At 31.7% G+C, this 22,556-nt stretch overlaps 2 protein-coding genes across 3 annotated transcripts; both read right to left on the bottom strand.

Annotated features, from left to right (window-relative positions):
* Positions 1-4,860: 4,860 nt before the first annotated feature.
* On the bottom strand, positions 4,861-11,658 carry LOC100778449 (calmodulin-lysine N-methyltransferase). The gene is made up of 7 exons (XM_003519815.5): positions 11,446-11,658; positions 11,207-11,366; positions 10,451-10,530; positions 9,233-9,293; positions 8,964-9,079; positions 6,457-6,589; positions 4,861-5,918 (listed from the first exon to the last, which is right to left on the bottom strand). Exons 1-7 carry the CDS (start codon positions 11,537-11,539, stop codon positions 5,636-5,638), a joined length of 927 nt encoding a protein of 308 aa, XP_003519863.1. The 5' UTR covers positions 11,540-11,658; the 3' UTR covers positions 4,861-5,635.
* A 980-nt stretch (positions 11,659-12,638) lies between these two features.
* On the bottom strand, positions 12,639-21,310 carry LOC100777917 (oligopeptide transporter 7). 2 transcript variants are annotated; one of them, XM_041010886.1, is made up of 6 exons: positions 21,189-21,310; positions 17,630-18,212; positions 14,881-15,450; positions 14,326-14,584; positions 13,934-14,116; positions 12,639-13,550 (listed from the first exon to the last, which is right to left on the bottom strand). In XM_041010886.1, the coding sequence occupies exons 1-6, from the start codon at positions 21,256-21,258 to the stop codon at positions 12,936-12,938; spliced, it is 2,280 nt and encodes a 759-aa protein (XP_040866820.1). In that variant the 5' UTR covers positions 21,259-21,310; the 3' UTR covers positions 12,639-12,935. The 2 variants fall into 2 exon arrangements, with proteins under 2 accessions (XP_040866820.1, XP_003519862.2); XM_003519814.4 differs by lacking the exon at positions 21,189-21,310 and adding an exon at positions 18,406-18,517.
* Positions 21,311-22,556: the final 1,246 nt, after the last annotated feature.

Here is a 22,556-nt window from a genome sequence, read left to right as displayed (position 1 = left end):
GAGGCCCATTACCATTTTGCTGACTCAGTCGTACTAACGAATTACCAGAAAGACAACCCCATAATGTAAACACACACACACACACACAAAAAGGCTGACAAAGAAGAGATCAAGAGAAGAATTGAAAGGCCATTTTGAAAATCAAAAGGCAAAATTAAATGTTGTTGGCACATGGTTTGATACTTGAATCTCTTGATTAAGGTTTGAGTTTGATTATTAATTTGGGTATGAAATCACAAGTATCATTTTACCTTAAAAATGAATCAATGAGAGAAACATTATATATTATTTAAGTGTCAAATAACGAGTCTCAAATACTTTCTTATTAAAAAACAATCTAAAGACAAAAGGTCACCCGTGATAAATGAAAAGTACTTGTTTTTTTTTTTTTTTTTGGTAAAGGCATATTTTCATCTCTACTTTTGCTTTCCATCACCTTGAGTGAAAAATATACAATATTAACAAGTAATATTATATTTTCTAATTTTAACTTTTTTTTTATATTTGAATATTTAATTAAAGGATAAAGTAATTAGAAAAGCTTTTGTTATTTATAATAATCTTATTCAACTTAAACAAAATTATTTTTCATAAAAGATATAGGTGATATATATATAATACCTCGGAAAACCTTAAAATCCCTAAATTGATTTGAAAAACTAGAAATCGAATAAACTGTTAATAGAAAAAAAAATATATATTTTTAGTTCAATTTGATTTTTATTTCTATATTTAAAATTAAAGTGAATGAACTCTAAACATACTAAGGGTGTATTTGAAAGAGCATATTTACCGTTTATTTAAACTTATGACTTGTATAATTTTGTGTTTGGTATAGTAGATTTTAGAAGGAAAGATCGAGAGAGAAATGAAAAGAAGGTTTATTTTAGTTTGAGAATACTTATTCTGAGTGATGCATGTTGAAGCACTCAATAATTGATCAATGGAACATGGTGACCAGCCCCGTGTAAAATTTTAACTTTAGTTGCGAGTCCCAAATCCCAATGGTTAAACATAGAAGATATTTCCAAGAAATTAATCTAATTTGGCTAGAATCGTGCTTTAATCTTTGAGTTGGATGATGGGTTGATTAATCCATCGTCAGAAAAAGTTAACACGCTGGAAGGATATGATAATTACAGACAAAATGCTAGAATAATATGTTTTCAAACCCTTTTGTGAAATGTCATAAAGAAGGAAACCAACCTACATTCTTTTCAGTGCCAGGAAAAGATATTATAGGTGACGAAAAAGGAAAAGGTATGAAATATGTGAGGTGAGAGCTTAAAGTGACACTTTGAGGGGAGCTGCTATTACATTTTATGAATATTATATGTTGGGTGCATTGGTAAATATCTAATAACTATCGGTCTCATGATATTTTTTATTAAAAATACGATTGGTAATTAGCAAATAAATAATTAACAACTGTTGTAAGTCTAAATTGAAAAAATGTATAACGTTAAAAAATAAAATAAAGGCGTATTTGTCGTTCATTTAAAGTTAATTAAAATTATGAAATATTTTATTTCAAATTAGTTATAAATATACATGTGTTTTTTGACATTATACATTTTTTTTCACTTTAAAACACACTATTTAAATCCATTCTGTAAATATTTATAATTTTCAGTTTTAAGCTTAAAGTTAGAAAGAAGTGAGGGACAATGACATCATATGAGTTATTTATCTTGTGATTTTTGTTGCTGCTGTCATATACCTCCAAATCATGGTAGAAATAAACGTACTTTTTTTACAGCAGAAATAAACGTACTTAAAGAATAAAGATCAACGATGAATCAAATCATTAGGTAAGGACTGACATGGTAAGCATATTCTTTTGTACTACATTGTTCATCTTCTTTCATAAATAATATTATTATGTTGTAAATAAATTATGTCATCCAATAGAGTGAGTGACAAGGGTTATTAAAGTATCTCTAATGCAAAAAATTCATATAGGTTTCTTAATCATCTTTTTGTTTTTGCAGTGTCATGTCATTCATAAAAAATTTATATAACAAAAAATCGTAAGAAATCGTAAAAAATCCAAACATTAGAGTTTCTTATATAAGAAACTATTTTTGACAATAAAAGAACCCATTTTGTCACGTCACTATGCTCCAATGCAGAAGAACTCACAAGAAACAGTTTCTTAGCCTAAAAAATCATAAAAGCAACTCCCATTTGAGATGCTCTTAGTTATTACATACATATATCAATCCCGCCCCATTAGTATCACTATCAATCAAACAGAACAAGTTTGTGAAAAAAAAATGCGCGAGAAACAATTTTAACCCTTAAATAATTGAGTGGATAATTTTCTGTCAAAAAAAAAAAGAGAGTGGATAATTTAGTGATTGATTCTTTTAATCTTGTTTATAAATAAATGTTTCGACCATAAAATATGAAAGCAAGTGAATCTTATTTTTTGATGTATTTTTTTTATGCATGAGAACTAAAGATAATGTATAATAATTTATGCATCATGTATGTTGTTCAATCGTTAAATCTTTTTTATAAGAATTAATTTTAAACAATAAAAATATATGAAAAATTAAAAAAGAGTAAAATAAATAAATAAAATTAAGAAGAATTAAAATTAGTAATATCAAATTTGATAGGGACTAAAATTGGGTCAAATTTTTAAGAAAGATTAAATCAAAATTTGGACCAGTTGAGAGAGAAAACTTATTTGACCCATATATATTTATCATTACTCTGTAAAATATATCGTTCCTTATTCAATAAACAAGGGCCAATAACTTCCAAAAAATAATTATATAATTGAATCAGGCCAAACTTTGATGTCATCAAGATTGGTAGCGAGTATAATTGGCAAACTGAATCCCACCTAAAGATAACAAGAAACAGAATTGACAAATTGAATAGCAAGGTCACAAAGAAAACTCTTGTTCGTTTCGTACTTCTTTAGTTGTAAGCTACTTTGAAATTTCAGTAATGTCAATAATTTTCCTTGCTTTCGTCATTAATGATGGCCCTGATGAAGATATGCTTAGCAAAAGTTTCAAATAATTTAATTTCTCCTTTTTATATGTGAATGCGCATGCAACACAAATAAAGGGCCACATTTTGGTTATCTGAGCTTATTATGTTATCTTATTTGTGAGATAAAGTGATCATCATGGTAAAGTCAATTTATACGTCAAAAAAAATATAAAATTCATTGATCCCACATATATTGGGTCTGTATCACTATCATCATCATGAATTTTATTTGCATGTAAAACATTCTTCTACTTTTTTTCATGGTACAATAAATATGTTACTTTTAAGTTTTAACAAAATAGGGCGTATAATCACTATAGACATCCTAAAAATCGTCATTCTATAAATGAAATATACAGATGAAAAATAATGGAGAAATACTTTAGTTTGGTGGGTTTTTTTTTTAATGCACTACGTAGAAACATTTCAGGCGTGAATGTGGTTATCCAAAAAGAAATAAAGATGCATTGAAGCACAAACGATGATAATCGAAAATGCCAACCCAGTGATTACGAGATTCCAGTTTAGCACACAAGGAATTGAAGTACAACTGATTCTTTCATCAACTTGGGGTTTGTGTGAAAGTAGATGAACAATGTAGTACAAAGGAAAGAAATCAACTCACTTTTAGATAAGCTTTTAGGCCAAGATAAGATGATAATTAAAGTTCATTCCTCACTGTGGTTTACTTTCCAATTTCATGTTTTCCTTAATATATATTTCTACACACGAAAGATAATGTGAACAAACACCATTGAGTTTAGTTAAAAATTATTTTAGATATGATTTTTAAAATAATTATTATAAAACTAATAATTTTGATTTCTCATTTATTTTCATTCATCCTTTTTTTATTTTCATCCACCCTTACCAAACAGGGCATAAGTGTTAATGGAGGCTTGTGTAACTTTTTTTTATTCTTTTTTATTTTTTATATAGGCAAGGCTTGTGTAACTTAGAGTGAGATGTGAGAACTTGAGAAAATATGAGTTAGGCAATGCATTGAATATCTAATGTACCCAAATACCAAATGCCAACTACGGAACCTCCATCTCAATACGCTATTCAAACCCCCATTGAATATCTAATCTACTTTCGGCAGTCATTTTTCTGAATGTCTGCTTTCCACCCCCATTTTATAGTAATCGTGAAGACATTAAAAGTAAAAACAATCCTAAAGTTCAAAACCTAAAGGTCGTTAGTAGTTCACAGTTTCTTGATGGCAAACTAAATCAGTTATTTTGGTTTAATATGTAAAAATTAATATTTTCATGGTTAATTAATATTTTCGTGGTTAACATGTTTCTCCGATAAATCAACTCCATCACAGTCAATTATGAAATCGTTAAAATCACACGTCACTTTTTATTTTCATCTACAAAATTTGAATCTGAAATCTTATCTTAAGCAAAAGTAATTTAACAGTATTTACAAGATTCCAAAGGAAGGCTATGGGGTAGGAAAGGATTTGACTTCTCTGTTGTCCTCGTGCTACCCCATCAAAATAACGATATTTAATGGTGACATTTAATTTTAAAAATCATGAAAACTATATAATTTTAAAGGGACAACACGGGGACAGCATGAAAAGGGACAGCAGAAAAGTCAAATCTGGTAAGGAAACCTTTGATCCAATAATTTGGAAACCTTGCTTTTATTTTGATGAAAACTAAAATAGCACCTAGTATAAACTATTATAACCGACTTTGAACTGTCTCAAGCTTGTCTCTGGCCCCCACTCTTTTTTCTACAAGATCATCCTTTTTTAGAAAGCAGTATGCAAATTTGACAAGGGTCCAAGGAGACATTCAGTCAAGTCCAATCGACAAAGCAATAAATGGAAATTAATACTTATAGTTGCTTCCGTAATAGCTAAGAATCCCGTGTCATGTACATACATAATCTCACTACAAAGACAAAGCACATCCCATTACTGTTTACAACGAGAGAAAAAGCGATTAAATTCTAGTTTAATTGAACCAATTGCTAGCTTTTCACACAGTGCAACTTCATTCCACTGGTGGAGTTGCTTTGTTTACCCAATGGACTCTGCTCATCTAAAAGCTTGTAAGTATGATGCTTCAACGAAGATAAGGAAGCTTTTTTCTGTCAAAAGTTGAAGTGCAGAAACCAATAGCAAATCCTAGATACCGTTACAGATAATAAAACCACAAGTCCACAACAAATCCACACATGATTCATCTAACCTGCCATTTTTTAATCATAAATGGGGCACAGTAGAGCAAACATTTTGATCACTACTAGCATACTATTATCAGACGCAGAACTTTTAATTACTACTTTTTTTCCTTCTTTTAGCTGCTATGACCAAGTGGATTGGCCTAAAAAGAAAAAGGTTTTGCTTATCTCGAGTGCTTTTAGTATTAATCTTCGCTTTAGAGGTGAATCACTGCATACATACATATTCATTTGAGCCTTCGTGGCTGAGAATAGTGCTGTCTACTGAAGATGTGACCCCAACAAAATAATATATGACACAACGAAAACATGCAATTGGTAAGTGTCTGTATTAGGACAACTCCTGTCTCGGAATAGGTTTGAACTTTGTCTAGCAAGGGTCAACCAACAATAGAAAGAGGCCCCATGAGAATGTTCGATAGAAATTTCAAAGGGTAATTCTGATTAAGAGAGGATAGCTGTGACCTTTGTCATAACTGGGCCAAGAGTCCCTATCTTCATTCAAGAATCCCTTGTGACGTTTCCAGACTTCTTCGTCATAGTTCTCCATTACACTGAAATGCAAACTGTTTTCCTTGGCCACCTCCAAGAACAGGTCCAATGAATTGCCTCTTTTTGGACTTAAAAATATAGCCTCAGAAGATCCTGCTTTTGATAATAAATGTTTGACAATACGAGCAAGGTCTCTGTGGAAATCCTTAAAGAAAGTGCTGTCAAAATGACACCATCAATGTTGTAATATAAAGATAAGATTAGCATAAAGACCAAAACAAAAAGCAAGTCAAGCTGCATGCATGTGAATCTACTGATGCATCTCGTACAAGATATAACTGCCTTTTGCCCACTTCAAGAATAAATATAGATATCTGAACATATATCCAACTTTAAAAATTGAAGCTGATAAAAAGTTAACTACAGAAAACAAAGAAAAGTAACAGCATTTGCCAACCGACATACATGAATGCAAAAATTTGTTTATTATATATATGTAAAAGCTTCAACCAGATAAATAAGAGATTGTGTCTCATAACTACTACTACCTAATGCTGAATCCTTTAGTCTGACTCTGATCTTTATCCAAATTATATAGGGAGAGAAAAATGCTATTGACAAGAAATGACATTTTCCATTAAGCAGTTTCAGGCTTACAGCTATATCACTAGAACTGCAAATAATCATTTTATCTAAAGATGGAAAAATGCATTCAAACCAGCTATGAAATAGTCCAAATATCAAGCATCTTCTCACCAATCACTTGCAATGATGATATCAAATGAGTCTGCAATATTAGAAGTATCTTCCTGATTCCAGTGAAGAGTCATAGACTTTACAACTGTATTCCCAAATGCTCCAGAGTTGGCCTCAATGTTACGCTGAGTATCTGATGGTCATGGAAGAGCAATCCCATTCAACTAGGAAATATTTAATAACAGTACATTCTGAAAGGATATTGCCGCAAACAATTTTTTTGAAAGATAGAGCCTTATTTAATGTGCTGATTACAATGAAAAAAAATGGGGACGGGGGATGGAACTTCACATTAAGTGCAAATTGAGAAACATTAAGCAAGTGGTGTTCAACCCAAAAGCCGAATAAAGGATGGTGAAACACACAAGCAGGGAGTAATACCAACAGACTACAGCGGCTCTTTGAAAATATGTAATTACTTCCAATAGTCTTGTTTGAATAAACTTCTCAATAAATACTAAATAAATACTTATAGAAGAATAAAATAAGAAAGGAAAATGAATTAAGCTTTCTCCTATAAATTAAAATTAACTTATGCATAAGTTAAATGAGAAATTCTATAAAAGTTGAAGTGCATAAGTTGATTATAACTGTTGCACCTATATAACGATCTTTATGTAATGAAAGTGAAATTTAACAGATGTGATGTGCCAAAATAACATCTATTAGAATAACCAATTTAATCACTTGTTAACAGTCTTCCCCCCTCATCCTTGGAGGAATGATCATTTTGATCAAGTAAACTAGAGCACTACACCTAGCACTCCCAGAAGCTTCTTTCTACATGCCTCTTTCAATAGAAAAAAGCTATTGAAAATGAAAAATTCTTAAATAAAACAATACAATCTCACAAGTAGTTTTCTAATTTATCTTGATGCATGATGAAGCCAATATAACACGACATACAAATACTACCACAAACCAATCTTGCAAACATCCAAATTGAAGTCACTGAAAATAGAAATAAGTTTCATAAGATATATTGTTGTAGTTTACCTGCATGGTTTAAATTTTCTAAACACAGTATATAAAAACCATACCTATACCTAAGATAGTGCATTAGGACTGAATTTAATGCATACCATAACTAAACACAAGATTGAGCATCAGTTCTAGATTTAAGGTTTTTATCTGTTAAATGGTTTGTGGTATGGTTAAGTATGTGGCAAGGAACTTTTCTTGGTGCACAGTACAAGATGATATGATTAGTCACTTCATTATTTTGGAACGGAATTTGTTTAGGGTTTGATCGCTATGCATAAACTTCAAATTATTGTATTAAGTAGGGAAATTTATGATGCATAAGTCAGAAAATAACAAATGTAATTGAACAGGCACAAAACTAGCCAATGTTCATTGCTCTTTTATTTTTTCATTGCTTTTCTGTCTTTAGTAATGCTGTACATTTTGCACTTTCCATCCCTAGACCCTAATGTTCTACTGTGTTCCCAGCCCTTCTCTTCCTCTTGCAGCTTTTCATCTATCTACAGCTGCTGCCCTGGGTAAGTTCCCTGACTTCCTTGGCACATCTTTCTTCCTCTTTTATTCTTCCATCTCTTGTAACGCATCTCTGAACATTTTGGGCAAAAACAACCATTGGTCGCCATAGATTCAAATAAACCGTTTAATACTGGTTATTATACTAGTAAGATATTGTTATTACTGGAAATCCAGAATGTTGTTTATTACACAGCAAAGCAAAACATCTGATTGTACCCCTCCTAGAAAAAGTTCATCTTCCCTAATCAAAAGGCAAAGACAAGCTAGTCACAACTCTTAGTAATAAATTTTTGCCTTCTTAAAAAACTAAGCAAGCAATTAACTGCACAGGAATAAGAAACCCCTCACCAAGTTTTCTATCACTTTCTAACCTGTTTGTCCAGTTTGTTACATACTAGCTTTGCTTTTGCAATATCTAATTTAAGTGACCTTTTTCCTCTACATAAGAAACAAAAACAACTGACAATTGAGATTTATAATAACTGTGCATACACTTGGATAATTACTTCCATTGTCAAGAGTAGGACATATACATCTATAGAGGAGCACAACAAGATATCAAAAATTGCTACTAAAGTCATCTGATTGGTCAACTTCAACTCTCTGGTAAAACATTCAAAGCCTCTTACCAGGTTCATTTCTCACTAACCATTCTATCTGCCATGTTAACCGCAAATATCACTGCAGTGAATAAACACTTTGGCAAAATGACTTTAAACAAGGTATAGGGAACAAACATATCCACTAATGATCACATCACAGGTATTAACAAATTAAAATTAGATTTAACATATATAACACACCTGATCTTTAATTCATGAAGAAAGCTTAAAAGGAAAAAGAAACTTGTTTAAATTTATACCCAGAAGGCACTATGGTAGTATGGTACCTTACCTCACATCTAGTTTTGGCAAAGATATTGAACTCTTTAAAATACAATTAATTCTTTCCTTTAAATACACAAATTCAAAACTATTTTCATACATACAACTATACCAATAGGATACAATCAACTACTTGTGGATTTCCATCTGAGATTACAACCTCCGATGCCTCCGTAGCAGCTGCAATAGCAAATCCAGCCAAGCCGTAGCCAGAACCAAGCTCAATAACTTTTTTAGACCTAAAAGAATTTGAATGCATACCAATGATAAAAAAATAAAAATAAAAATTATACCAGCAAAAGGTAACAGAAAAATAACAGTGAAAAGATGCTGGCTATTCTCAGAATAAAATCTTCAAGAAAAAACAAAATACAGTTTTCAAACGGTCAAACCTGAATATATCTGCATGTGACAAGCAATAGTGAGCAAGAACATCTTCTGATGGCCAATTACCTGCAGAAGACATCATGAATTTATAAGCATACACTGAAAATAAAAATTCCAGAATTAATATTCAGAAATAATGAAAATCCCAAGTCATTGAAACGATCAATTAAAGTGTTTCATCCAAAATCTAGGAGCAGATAACATACAATTCATTTTCTTTTAAATAAAAAGGGTGACCCAATGCACAAGGCTCTCCCGCCTAGTGAGGTTTAGGGAGGGTAAGTGGATGCAGTCTTACCCCTGCAAGTAGAAATCTTATTGTATATAATGCTGCTTCTAGTGAATGAAATGAAAAATTACCTCAACAGCAGACAAAATTTTATTCATTTTGGCATAGAGAATGACTTCAAATAAAGTATTTTTAAAAGAACCTTATCTACATCACTACAACCAAAGTTTTGTTTGACAAGTAACTACGTGGACCTCATAACCCCACATCCCCCCCCCCCCCCCTAAAAAAACAAAGGAAAAGAGAAAGCATAGGGAAAGCCTTAACAAGATCATGTGCTAACCAAATAGAAGCTGATCACCCACCCAAAAAAACAAAAAGGAAAAGAGAAAGCATAGGGAAAATATAAAAAATCATGTGCTAACCAAATACAAGCTGATCACTAATCTTATCCCAAGTCAGTTACCGAGAGAAAGGGACCTAGTTAAAAATACAGAGTTATGCTCCAACCAAATGCACCAAATTGCAGCTTATATTGCAGACCAAATGAAATTGTTCATTTCCTAAAAGAAATACTTTCCTTCAATATAGAATATATAAAACTACTTTGACAAGTGGCAACAAGCTTGTAGCTCATGTATCACTTTATTCTGAAACATGCTAAACCTTATACTTTCAACCAAGGTTTTAAAAAACAGTTTACGACCATGATTTTGACCACAATGTCAAGGTTTTTGCAGTCTCCGCATCCACAATTGCGGCTGCATCAACTGCATTTGTCCATAACTTTCTGCAATATCAAGGACTGAGACACAGTCACAATTACAACCGCAATTTAAAATCTTGTTTTCAATAGGTTGGCAATAGAAGAGTGCAAATCATTCACAAAATCTTAGTCAACATTGATGAAAATATTTTATGCAAATATCAACGGTCCCTGTAACCTTAGAGTCAGTACTTGTGAGTTGTGACGATGATGATAAGAGAAACTTACAGACAAGCCCAGTGTTGTCAATGTTGTATCTGTTACATATCTCAAAATCACTGAGGTCAGCACGGTTGTCCACTCTTTGTCTGCATAAACAAAATATACCCACATGAAATGAGATTGTCATTTACTTTTGTAGAAACTAAATGTAAGGAAGAAGAGTGCTAGTAACACACTCTCTAGCACACCCCTTCCAACACATTTTCTCCAATTAGTCAAAATTTATTGAAAACTCAAAATCATGAGTGAGGTGCATTAAATAAGAATACCCACACAATTTTGTGATTTCCAACAAATTTCAGCAAATAGTAGAGGGCGAATTGCTAGCATTTCTCATGTAATGTAAGGTATGGCAATAGGAAAACCAGAATCAATTTAGTTCAGAACATGTCTGTTTTGACATAATTTACCTACTGAAAACTATTTTTCCTAATTTCTAATATTGGTTATGACTTCTGAAGCAATGCATGACCGAAAGAAGACAAGCAATTATAATATTGGTTTACCAAACTAACAATGAAAACACAAAAGCAAGTTTAATTTCTTTTAATTTTTTATCCGTAAGAATGGGAGACATAGTATTTGAAAGATTACAAATTACAACAATTCACGCACGCTTCTCAACGGACCGAGCTAGATCCTTGATTAAAGAAAGTTTAGTTTCTTTTGTTAAACATTATAGTTTTTTTATAAATAAAAAAAAAACAGAAAATTTCCCAACATAAAGAGCACGAAAAATGAAAAGGAAACTAGAAAACTGACGTCAAAAAGAGTTGAGGAGCGCCAGGGATGGGTAAAGTGTAACAAACGCGAGCGTCTCTGGTGGAAGAAGAACTATCGGCGATTACGTGAGAAAGTATCAAGTTGAATCCATGGCCGGTCCTTCGTGAAATGCTCTTTGTAATCATTTGAGATTGCTCGTCTGCAAAAAAAAAAAGATAAAAATAAAAATGTACATGAGTAGAAGCATTTTTGCATCTCGGAAGAGGAAATGAGATTACCTGGGTGTGGTGGAGACGAGCGTGAGAGAAGTGCGCGGCGAAGGATTTTCCATCTCAAAGAGGAAGCTTTTTCGTTCGTTGTTCTGTTGTCCATGATGATGCCCGCATTTGTTCTTCTGAACAAAGCGTTTAAGTTAAGGCGATTTTCCCGTTTTGTTTTTCAACGACAGCCGTTTAGATTTTAGACTGAGGAAAAAGAAGGAAAAAAATATATATATACTCCATCGGGAATTTTGGATGGAAATTTTGTTGGATTTGATTTTATATAGGAGATTTGTGTTGTGTATTTTGGATTGTAAAGAAGAAGGATTCTAAGGTTTATTTTTTTTTTTTTACCTAAAGGATTCTAAGGTTTAGTATTTACAAAATTAAAAAAAATTGTGACAATTAAAACATGTCATTATATTTTTAAATTAATTATAAGGCCTAAATAAGTTTCACATTTCTACCAAAAAAAATACATGTCAATTGAATTTTTTTTTATCGATTTTTCATCATACATGAATATTTACTAATCATATTATATACTAATGATTGAGTAATAGTTTTTTTTTTATTTTCTCTCTTAAAAGTGATGTATAGTATTATGTAAAGTAGGAATAGATTAACACCTATTTGAAACTCCATGTTGGATCATTTAGAAAGTTTGTAAGTAATGTTGTTTTCAAAGTGAGAAATAAACATAGATTTACATTATAAACTAGTTTACAAGTCAATGTCAATTCATTTAGATTTACTTCAAGGAATCTTTTTTCCACAAGAGATTTGTGTAAGTGGTATGATCTTACCTCTTTCTTCTTTTGTCAAGTTGAATATTGTTGGATTATCGATTTTGGAGGTATAGTATGAGACTTTCAAAAACTTTAGTCCTCCAAACATGCATGTTGAGTTCCTTATTATCCTCAATGGGATGCATCATGCATGGAATAATGGATTTAGACATATCATCATAAAGACAAATTCCTTAGTTTTATTTACTTGATTGAGCAACAACCACGTTTGTTTCATCCATCCATTTGCGACGATAGTTACATCTATTAAGTCATTATTGACCTCCAATAAGAGATTCATATCATCCATTCTCTATGAGAAACGAATATCTACACTAATATTCTCACGAAGAAGAAAACTTCCACCAATGTATTATTAGACACGCTAGAAATTTGTCCCAATGATATTTTACAACTGCTCTCTACTTTTCTTCAATAATAATAATAATAAAAGATTAACCATCATCTATTTTACATTTTTACCTCATAATGAAAGCATACATACACTTTTGAATATTAGACATCTTCATGGATATAATGTAAATTTACATCATTATTCATAAATAAATCCAATATTTTACAAAATTTATATACAACCTCTACATGCATTGAAGAAGAAAGAATTATGCCAGCATTTGTGTATATATTTGCAAATCGCACACAACCTCAACCACAATTTAAAATCATGGCTGCAACTATACCAATACATCACTTACAAACTCAGTAAACAGAACACCCTTTAGATTCAACACCAGGAGAAGTTGGACATGAAGCTAATGGGCATCCATCAGGATCACTACCCCACCAGTTTAGGCTAATCTGTTTCATCCCCAAACACAAGTAGAGCAAAACACCCATGAAGGCTAATCCAGCATCAAGTGCCCCAGACAAGACATAGTTGTGTCGGCTCCACCAATCGCGATAGTAACGGTAGACAACAAACCCTGAGAGAAACCCAACAAGAACCCAACTTGTGTAGTTTACTGCTGTGGCTGGAGGCATGTCAGCTAATGCTCCCAAGAGCACAGGCACAGTGATAAGTCTAATCCATTGCTTATTTGGAAAAGCCTTGTGTGCTAGCCAAACCAAGAAAGGAGCAATAGCTCCAGCCAAGAAAAACCAATTGATGGCTGAGTAGTGTCCAAGATCTCCAAAAATTCTACGTGGTCCTATCAAACCCCATACCACAGATGCATCATAGAACACATGATCACCAGGGCAAGTCCATGGACTACCTGCTGGAAGCAATTCTCGTTCGCATATATTTGGAACAGTGTTCATCAGCCACCATGCTGTTAGCAAATGCACCACTGCAGATATTAAGGTGCCAAGTACCTATAGAGGAAGAGGGCAAGTAGGGGAATAAGATAATTATTAGTACTTACCAGACTATTTAGTGCATGTTTGGATTAAAGTTTACAAACCTAAGTTTGAATGAACTTTATCGATAAATTTAGTCTGCAAAACAACTCTTCCTTTCCTTTAATTTCAAATTGAGTTCCAAGACAAAATTGTTGTAAAATTCAGTTTATAGCCCGATCGGACTAAAATCAAATAAGAGGCTTTTTCAGTTTGCTTTTTGAATTTTGGGAGTCTCAACTGAAAACCATACATGCCCTTAGATGCGGAATGGTAATAGTATAATGTAAAAAAAAAATCACTTCTCTTTGTTTTTTCCATGGTTTTGATTAGGGAGGCTTGGTGTGCAATTTGCGAACCTGTGCAAAGAACATTTCTCTTGGAGGAATCTTCATGTAATGGCCAAGCTTAAAATCTTGTAAAAAGAAAATCGCCTGCTTCATGCTCACATTCCCATACACTTTAAACAACATAATGGCAACAGGATATCCCGGGTAGATGTATCCAATTATGTACTCTGTTATTATATTCAAAGCTGGTGCCTTCACATAAAAGAAAGTTAATTATCGTGTTAAGCCATGTGATTGATAATGAAGGAAAAACAACCAAACTATTTTTAGTTGTAATGGTACTAAACTACCTAATAATTTCTCCAATGTGAGGCATCAATGCAAGGTTGTACCACAAATTTCATTAATGAACTTTACTATTACCAATACTTTTATGACTTGTGTATAACGTGGGACTATACCTGATTTGTTGTGGCTCTAATCACTCCAACCGGAAGAGTAAATGATATGGCAACAATACAAGCTAACACCACACCCCACCATGGTAGTTGGAGTTGATTGTTAAAATATTCACATATAAATATAGTTGCCGTGATGTTGAACAGAAGAATGCAAAGAAACCACCATTCAGGAACTTGTTTATAATGCTTTCTCATGATCTTCGTGTGTATATCTATCTTATTCTCTTGGAAAGCAGACTTACTTAGCCGCCATATTTCACTGCACCATTAAAACACGTATTTCAACCAATGTCACATTAGTTCACACAATTCAAAGTTCCAATAAAAAACATGGAACTATTATAACCTGAGAAAAGCTAGGAACACACCAAAACACTCTTTTGAACACATTATTTTTTCTTAGTTGAAATTCATTGAAAATCACACAAGTCTCACATCTTATTTAATGAGTCTTTCTTCTAATGTTGTAATTTTCAATAAATTATAACCAATAAAAAAAAGTGTTAATAGGAATGTCTTATAGAGTGTGCTGCTCGTTCTAACATTGTGGCTTACCTCCCATGGAAGAGCAATACATGAACAAGGGTTGCAGAAAGGCAAGCAAAACCAATGCCATATGACATAGCAAACATGGTGCTAAGATAAAGAGGGCCTTCACGCTCATAAGCCTCCATGTCAAGGTGAAACTTGGAGTCTGTGATAGCTGAGATGTTGTACTTTTGACCATTGGACATGAATAGATCATCTGAAAATATGGGAAAACTTCTTGCCTTGTAAAGGTTAGTCCAATACGCAATGGGCATGATGACATACATGAAAATGGCAAAACCGGCAGCAACATTAGCCGTGGCAAACCATGGGCTGGCCAAAGGGCTACCAAGATAGGAACATATACTTGACCAGTCAAAGCCAATAGCACCAAGTCCAAGACCATGCAACCCTGAACCTAATTGGTGTGCTATAACGGAAGTGGGAAACACCCAGCAAATCCACGAAATTGATGTTAACATTGGGATCAAGTAGCCAGGGAAGACATAATATGCAAAACTGCAAAGGAATGCTATAAGGAAAAACTGATTCCTAGTTAACCCTCCCTTTGGTCTCTTCTCTTGCTCATGCAGCGCCCTGAAATCAATTATGAAGTATATGAATTGTAAAATCATTACCCAATGTAGAATTAAAAGCCATGCGATTATTTTTTATCTATAAAGACGTAAGTCAAGTATAAAAAAATTTATAGTAACTCACGCATATTATTTAAGTAACGAAATTAGCCTCCCTTGATTAAAAGTAATGTGATTAACTGTTATTGTTCACAAATAACATAGGATTAAATGAGCCGAGATTACAAAACCTTAAGCTTAAGCTCGAGTATATGAAACTATGGAAATCTGAAATGCAAGGTGACTCCAAGCCTACTTAATAATGAATTCGTAGAATCATATTTTACATATTTTTTTATCCGTAAAAATAAAAAATAAATAAGAAAAAAATTTAAACCAACCCATGCATCTTGATATTTTACATTTTAGTTATACATCGAAAGTTTTCAATTTACAAAAACTTAGCATTTGTGGCGACGAGATTTTGCTACTTTAGAAAACCTAGTTTAGAGTGTAATAATTTAATTCATTATTTATTCAATAAAGTCTTATCATATAAAAGTTTCTTTTTATAAAATTGACTATGAAATTTATTGAAATAAATTTTAAAAAATTATTATAATAAATTTCACTAAGAAATATATTAAAATATATAGAAGGCGTTTTAATATGTTGAAATAAATTTGTCTAAATTCTTTCAAATCTCTCAACTCAATTAGTTTCTCTTGCTAATATATTAAACACTCATATCATTAATTTCCATCTAGTTTTGGTTTATTTTAAAATATTTTCGAATGGAAAAATATGAAGTATTTTTTTTTTCTAATAACATTATAATTTTTCAGTATGTAACTTAAATATTTAGTTAACGCATAGTTATTTTTAATTATTTAATAAGAGTATTTTAATAAACAAAAAAACTCTTTTCTCCTAGTAATTGGTGCAATCAATAATTTTTCTCAAAATTCATGTTATCATGCACAATTATAAACATATAATTTAAAATAAAAGATACTAATATATATTTTAACATATTATTTAGGGTAAATTAGGTTGTAGATCCCTCTAAAATTATAACTGTTTGAATTTGGTCCTTCTTGGGAGGGAGAAAGGTGGAAGAAGAAGAGCTCTATCTTTAGAAAAATATATTATGTCACGACTAAAAACCATCATTTGAGTACTATTAACTGTGTTAAAATGAAAATGACCATTTTAAATCAATTTATAAAGATAAATAATTAAAATAAACTTTTTAAAAGATAAATGATGGAAAAAAAAAAAAAAGTTAAATGACGAAAATAATCTTTAGTCAGCATTTTTATTCTTCAAATTGCTTTGAGTTGCAAAGTTTCTCTCTCTTTAAAAAATTTATATCCATCAGTGTGATTCTCCTCACTCAATTACCTTATTTTCATCCATAAAGTCTTCTATATAAAATTGTGAGCTCTTTATTTTTTTTCTGAAATTTTATAGTGTATTTGTTTATGGAAGCATGTTTCACTCCGTCTCTCCCTGGTGTTCCAGTGGACTCTAACCACAGAACATGTTTAACAACGTTCCCGAAAAATAAGATATACAGTTCATAGAAATTTTTTTAAGAAAAAAAAGTCTTAGTATAATTTAGGCTTAAAAAACTTTTTATTACTTATAAAATAAATAGTTTTGATTTTGCTACCCAAATCATTATTTTTATTTTAATATCTCATGTATTATTATGTTTGACTTTACTACCATCGTTATGAATTTTCATTGATTACTCATGTGAGAAACGAAAGTGTCACATTAGCAAGATCAAATCATTTTAAATTATTATTCAACATTCAGGTGATTTGCACGACAGGTATCAAAATTAAACAAAAACATAGGTTAGGTATCGTTTTTATTTTTATGTATCTAAATAATATATAGTTCCTACTTTATTTTTCATTTTTTATCTATCTAAATAATATATCTAAAGAAATCTAATGATGTTTTGAAAGTTTATTAGGCGTATCTACTCATTAAAAAATAAAAAAAAAGAAATTGATAAATATAATAAAACTAATGAGATGAAAAATAAATAGATATTTTTTAAGCAGAGAAACGTGGGAAAGTAAAAGTAAAAGAAACAGTGTATATTTAGTGTTTGACTAGGAAAAAAAAACAGTGGCATAAAATAAAACAGAGAATGAGCCAATGACCAAGTAAATATACGAGCGTACCTGAAGAGCGAGACCTGAACAAGATTTTGGGGCCACCACATGGTAGCGGGCTCGACGAGGTAGCGTCTGAAAACCCCGGCCCAACCGAAGCCCAAAACCTGCGTCGTTATAACTACCAATAACGCCGCCAAAACCGTTAACTCCTTCCGGTAGAACACTTTAACGGCGCTAACGAAGTGGATGGCGTAGACGCTTGCGGCTCCGGAACTGGCGAAGATGGTAATGAGCACGTGCTCCTTCACGTTGAACTTCCCCGGATTCAGCGTGAATTCCCATTTTGTGCCTCTCATGAACACGCGCCTTGTCACCGCCGCCGCCATCAGGTGCCCCGCCGGCACCACCGCTATCTGCGCCGAGATCGCCGTCACCGAAAGCGGCTCCCGCCTGTACCCGAAGAACTGGTTCAGGAACGAGAGGAGAGCGCAGGCTAGAGTTCCCAAAATCCATGTCCGGAAAGTGAAGGAAGGAAGTGATGGATCGTCGCCCACCGGAACCGTCAGCGCCACCTGCTCGATCGGAGAATTCTCGCCGCCGTCCGGCGAGCTCGAGGTGTTGGCGTCGGCGTTGTTGACATGCCTTTTAACTGAAAAAAGAAAATCAATCAATGAATATGCCAATTACAAAGGAAAGCAGCGTTAAAAAAAATTATCAATAAGAATCGAAGATAATTCCCAGAAATTAACAACAACTCATGCGCGGCTCAACTTCAAAAGAAAAAAAAAAAAAAAAAAGATCGAAAGTGCGTTTAAAAAATAAGAGAAAACGAAGGAACGAACTTAGAGGTGAGTTGATTTCAGGATCATTAGCCATGGTGCTGTAATTTGAAAACCAAAGTGTTTTTTTTTTTGTTGTTCTTAAACGCCGTTGACGTTTCTGATTCATATAGTAATATAGTATAGTTTTTGCATGTGTCGATTTGATTATGTGGACAAATATTTAAGAAAAGAGAGATGACACGCCACATGACTCAGATTGCTGCAGTAAAAAAATGACTCAGATTGCTTTTTTTGTTTTATGCTTTTCTTTTCTTTTTTCTTATTCTTAAAAAAATGTAAATGTTTATACCAAAATATCAGATTCCTAAGAATAATAATGATTAGACTTAAACTTTATGTATTATTCCCGGAGAAAGTCTTCCATTTGACTTTTAAAATTAATTGGCAAAATACTTTTCATGGTATATTTCTTTTATAATTAGAAAATTTTATATACATTTTATTCAATAAGGGTATATAATATCTATATAGCGAAAAACGTATATTGAAAGTAATATTAGTAATGTATTAATAAGATTATTCCCTTTTTTGCAGTAAATAGAAAGAAAAAAACTATTTCCTTTTTTTGTATTTTAGGATTTGAATCTTGTTAAAGATGAAGGACATATTCATCTCGGAACGGCTTTGTTTGAATTTTGGTATGCTACAGTATTACTCTCGGAGGATTTGTCTGTTGTCCCAAATAAACTAGATAATGCTTCGTATTTGGACTTGTTTATAGGCAAAATACATTCGATGGATATGAGAAGTTTTATTTTTTCTTTTTTACAGACTTTTAAATATATTTTTAGTCTCTTACTCTTATTGAGGTATTTTCGGTTTTGAACTCTCAATTATAAAAAATAATTTAGTCTTCAAATTTGTAAAATATTATTTTTAGTCAAACTTCCCTTTGAGTTTCAGTACTATAAAAAGGTTAAAATATGTTCTTTTTAGTCATTTAAATTAACTCTTGGAGATTAAAAATAACATTTTGCAAATTTAATAGACTAAAAATATAAATTTTTAATTGAAAGATTAAAATTAAAAGTATTTCAAATTTAAGGAACTAAAATTATATTTATGTTTTCCACCTAGAGGGGAGTGAAGCAAAAAATCCAATCAAAAGTTATTTTTTTAATTGAAAAAATTAGACTTGAATATATAGTTAGTTGTTGTAATTTATCCAAATTTTTATTTTAGTATTTCTAAACTTTTTTTAAATCGTCCCTAGAATTTATTTATTTTTCTATTAGTCCTCACCATTAAAAATGTTATCGGTTATTGACATAAACCAAGTGTTAGAAAAAAATGTTATGTCAGCATACCTTGGTTATTTGATTATTTTGTAGGGACTTTTTTAGTTTTTCCCAACCTGTTTGTTTTGCACTTGAGCGGTTGGGGTATCTGGTAGCATACCCTTGGTTATTTAGTATTTATGCTCTATAGTTTACTTTGGTGCATTATTTATAAAGTTTCATTTTCTCATTTTTGTTTTTGTTTTTTTATGGTTGTGTGTCGGTAACCACGAAGGAGAACCAGAAATGAAGTTCACTATTCAATTGTGATTCTTATAAATGTTGGAGAAATTTGTATTGATAAGTTTTCTTTCGCCTAAAAACTTGAGTTTAGATCTATTTGTTTGTCCTAATTTTCGGTCTCCTATCTTGAGAGTGTATGCTTATCCTTAATTCCATTTTTCATAGAAATATACTGTGAAATAAGTTATATGTGTAAAATTACAAGCAATCTGATTCTAACACAAAAGACTGTAAAAATTTTCTAATGAAATAAACAATAAAATTTCTATTTGATATACCGGGACATACCACTATTTAAGACCATATCAAGGTTCCATTTTAGTGTTTTTGTGCATTGATTGACATATATATTTTAGTGTTTTTCTATGATTTCAGCATTTTTGGAAGAATAGATAACAGATATGACGAAGACATTCATCCAATTCAAATAAGATACCATTTTCTCTTATCTTATATCACTGCTATAGGCATTTTCTCTTTCTTTCAATTTTACAAGGAGAGAAAAAAAAAATTCTTCTACACTTCTTTTTGTTAATTGTTGTATTCTGATTTGATATCTGTTATTTTTCTTCTTTTTCTAAATACTGAGGGATAAGATTAATGTGGGTTTATTTTTTCATCCTTTCTCAGTTCACACTTGGTACTGCTAGCATATTTTTCTTGTTTTTTTGGGATTTTGGCCAAACACAGATCACTACTTTTGATCTAAAAGACACATTGGTTTTGATAATTTAATCTTAATTTCAATTATTCTAATTTTAATTTATAGTTTGTACTAGAACCATTATACCTGTTTGGTTAAGTTACTTAGTTGTCTTCACATTAGAAATTTGGTTAAGTTAATTGGTATATGTACCAAAGACAGCTTCCATTGCTTGGTTAATGAACTCATTCAAAATGGAATCATGGAATCCCATTTACATGGTATAAAAAAAACTTCTCATTTGCTTACTCCATCCTTTTGGTAGCATAGACATAAAGTGAATTTTGGATATTAGACTTAAGAATATTGGCTTCATAATTTATGCATGAATGGTTTTGATGCATATCTTTCTGACCGTTGCCTTCAGCTTAAGAATATTTTTCTCATATGCCAATCCATGCCTATATTTGTCCTTCCATCTCATCTTGGTATTTACATTCCACTTAGTGAATGAGTTTAGAATATTGGCTTCATAATTTATGCATCCATGATTTAAAACTTTGTTTTTCAGGTTGGTAGCACATTCATTGTGAAGAATGATGCAGTTAAGAGGAACATACCTATCATAGAAGTTGAGTATCCAATGAGTGATACAATGGGTAAACTTTTCCTTTGGCCTTCTAAAAACATACACTTGCTCAGTCCTTCACCTATCTCTTGCTCTACTGCTATTTAATCAAATGTGGCTAGAACTACAATGATTCCAGGATACGAATGGCCAATTTTAGTAGGGTAGTTGCGTGTAACTTTATCTTTGTGAATAAAAAAAAACTATTTATATGATTTGAACATGTGACTTTTAAGTCAAAGAGAATTCCAACTAATAAAAAAAATAGGCTTAAACACTTTTTTCATTGTAATTTAATATTTTTTCCATTTTTGTTCCTCTATTTTTTTTCATTTTAATCCTTAAAACATGTTTGTTTTGTTTTTTCGTCCTTAATATACTTTAAATAATGTTTTTTTTTTCATTGTTTAAAGTATTATCTAAAGAACTTTAAGGACGAAAAATAAAACAAACATATTTTATAAAGATATTTTTTTACCGGAACAAAAAAAAACTAAATTACTGGAATAAGAAGGTATTTAAATCAAAAAAGTATAAAGAAAAAGAAAAATGTAGTTGGCCACTGAAATAATTCTGTATTTAATATCTCTAAGCATGCTAAATTTACTTATTTGTTATATAGAATTGTAGCAGAATAATATAATTATGCATTTAATATAGAATTTTCACCAACTTGATTTGATATATACATGAGGTCTGAATTGGTTTTGTGACTGCAGAAGTGATGAAGATAGAAGGCCTTGTTATTAATTGCTCTGGCGTGAAACTGAAACCTTCAAGTTCTTGGATTAATTGCCTTGATATTAATCGCTCACCAGACTTGAATTATTAACCTTTTCTACAACATGAGTGATAGTAAAACACCTTGAATAATTTTTTTATATTGTTCTGTAATAGAGCAAGATCCAAAGGTGATAGTGGCATGCTTATTTATTGTATAGTGGCCTTTAACTCATTCACTATAATGTTTATTTATTTACAGAGTCATCTCCTTGACAACTATCTAGTATCTAGCAATCACTATCTCCCTTACTCACATTTTATGTCAGTAGTACGTTTTATTTTGTTGATTTATTTTTCATCTAACACACTATTATATTAGCTTGCACATTGGGAAAAATTGATCATCACAGGTCTTCTATCAATTTCTTTAAATACACCTTTTAGGATCTACTTGAGTCATGTTATGAGTTTTTTTTCCTTTCCATTGTTAGAACACCTGTAAAACTGAATGGTTGGACCTTCGTTATCCTTTTTTTTGCCATATTTACTTCTTTTCAAACTTGGTTTTATCATACTCAGATTCATATGTCAGGTGCCAATCCAAATTAATTGAGCACTCTATTGACAAACTTGTATA

This window comes from Glycine max, chromosome 2 (assembly GCF_000004515.6).
Source record: "Glycine max cultivar Williams 82 chromosome 2, Glycine_max_v4.0, whole genome shotgun sequence".
In the NCBI taxonomy this organism is placed as follows: Eukaryota; Viridiplantae; Streptophyta; class Magnoliopsida; order Fabales; family Fabaceae; genus Glycine; species Glycine max.
Note: the sequence above shows the minus strand (reverse complement) of the source record. Positions and strands in the feature narration are given on the sequence as shown.

What these genes read in the sequence shown, in the direction of transcription:
- LOC100778449 (XM_003519815.5), bottom strand. Translation starts at nt 11,539, where the DNA reads ATGGACAACAGAACAACGAACGAAAAAGCTTCCTCTTTGAGATGGAAA. An exon ending in TGACAACACTGGGCTTGTCT is followed by an intron (nt 9,294 to 10,450) that starts GTAAGTTTCTCT and finishes TGTCTTCTGCAG; the next exon opens with GTAATTGGCCATCAGAAGAT. An exon ending in ATCATCATTGCAAGTGATTG is followed by an intron (nt 5,919 to 6,456) that starts GTGAGAAGATGC and finishes TCATTTTGACAG; the next exon opens with CACTTTCTTTAAGGATTTCC.
- LOC100777917 (XM_003519814.4), bottom strand. Translation starts at nt 18,511, where the DNA reads ATGAATCAGAAACGTCAACGGCGTTTAAGAACAACAAAAAAAAAAACA. An exon ending in GTTCAGGTCTCGCTCTTCAG is followed by an intron (nt 15,451 to 17,629) that starts GTACGCTCGTAT and finishes AATTGATTTCAG; the next exon opens with GGCGCTGCATGAGCAAGAGA. An exon ending in TTAGAGCCACAACAAATCAG is followed by an intron (nt 14,117 to 14,325) that starts GTATAGTCCCAC and finishes TTTTATGTGAAG; the next exon opens with GCACCAGCTTTGAATATAAT.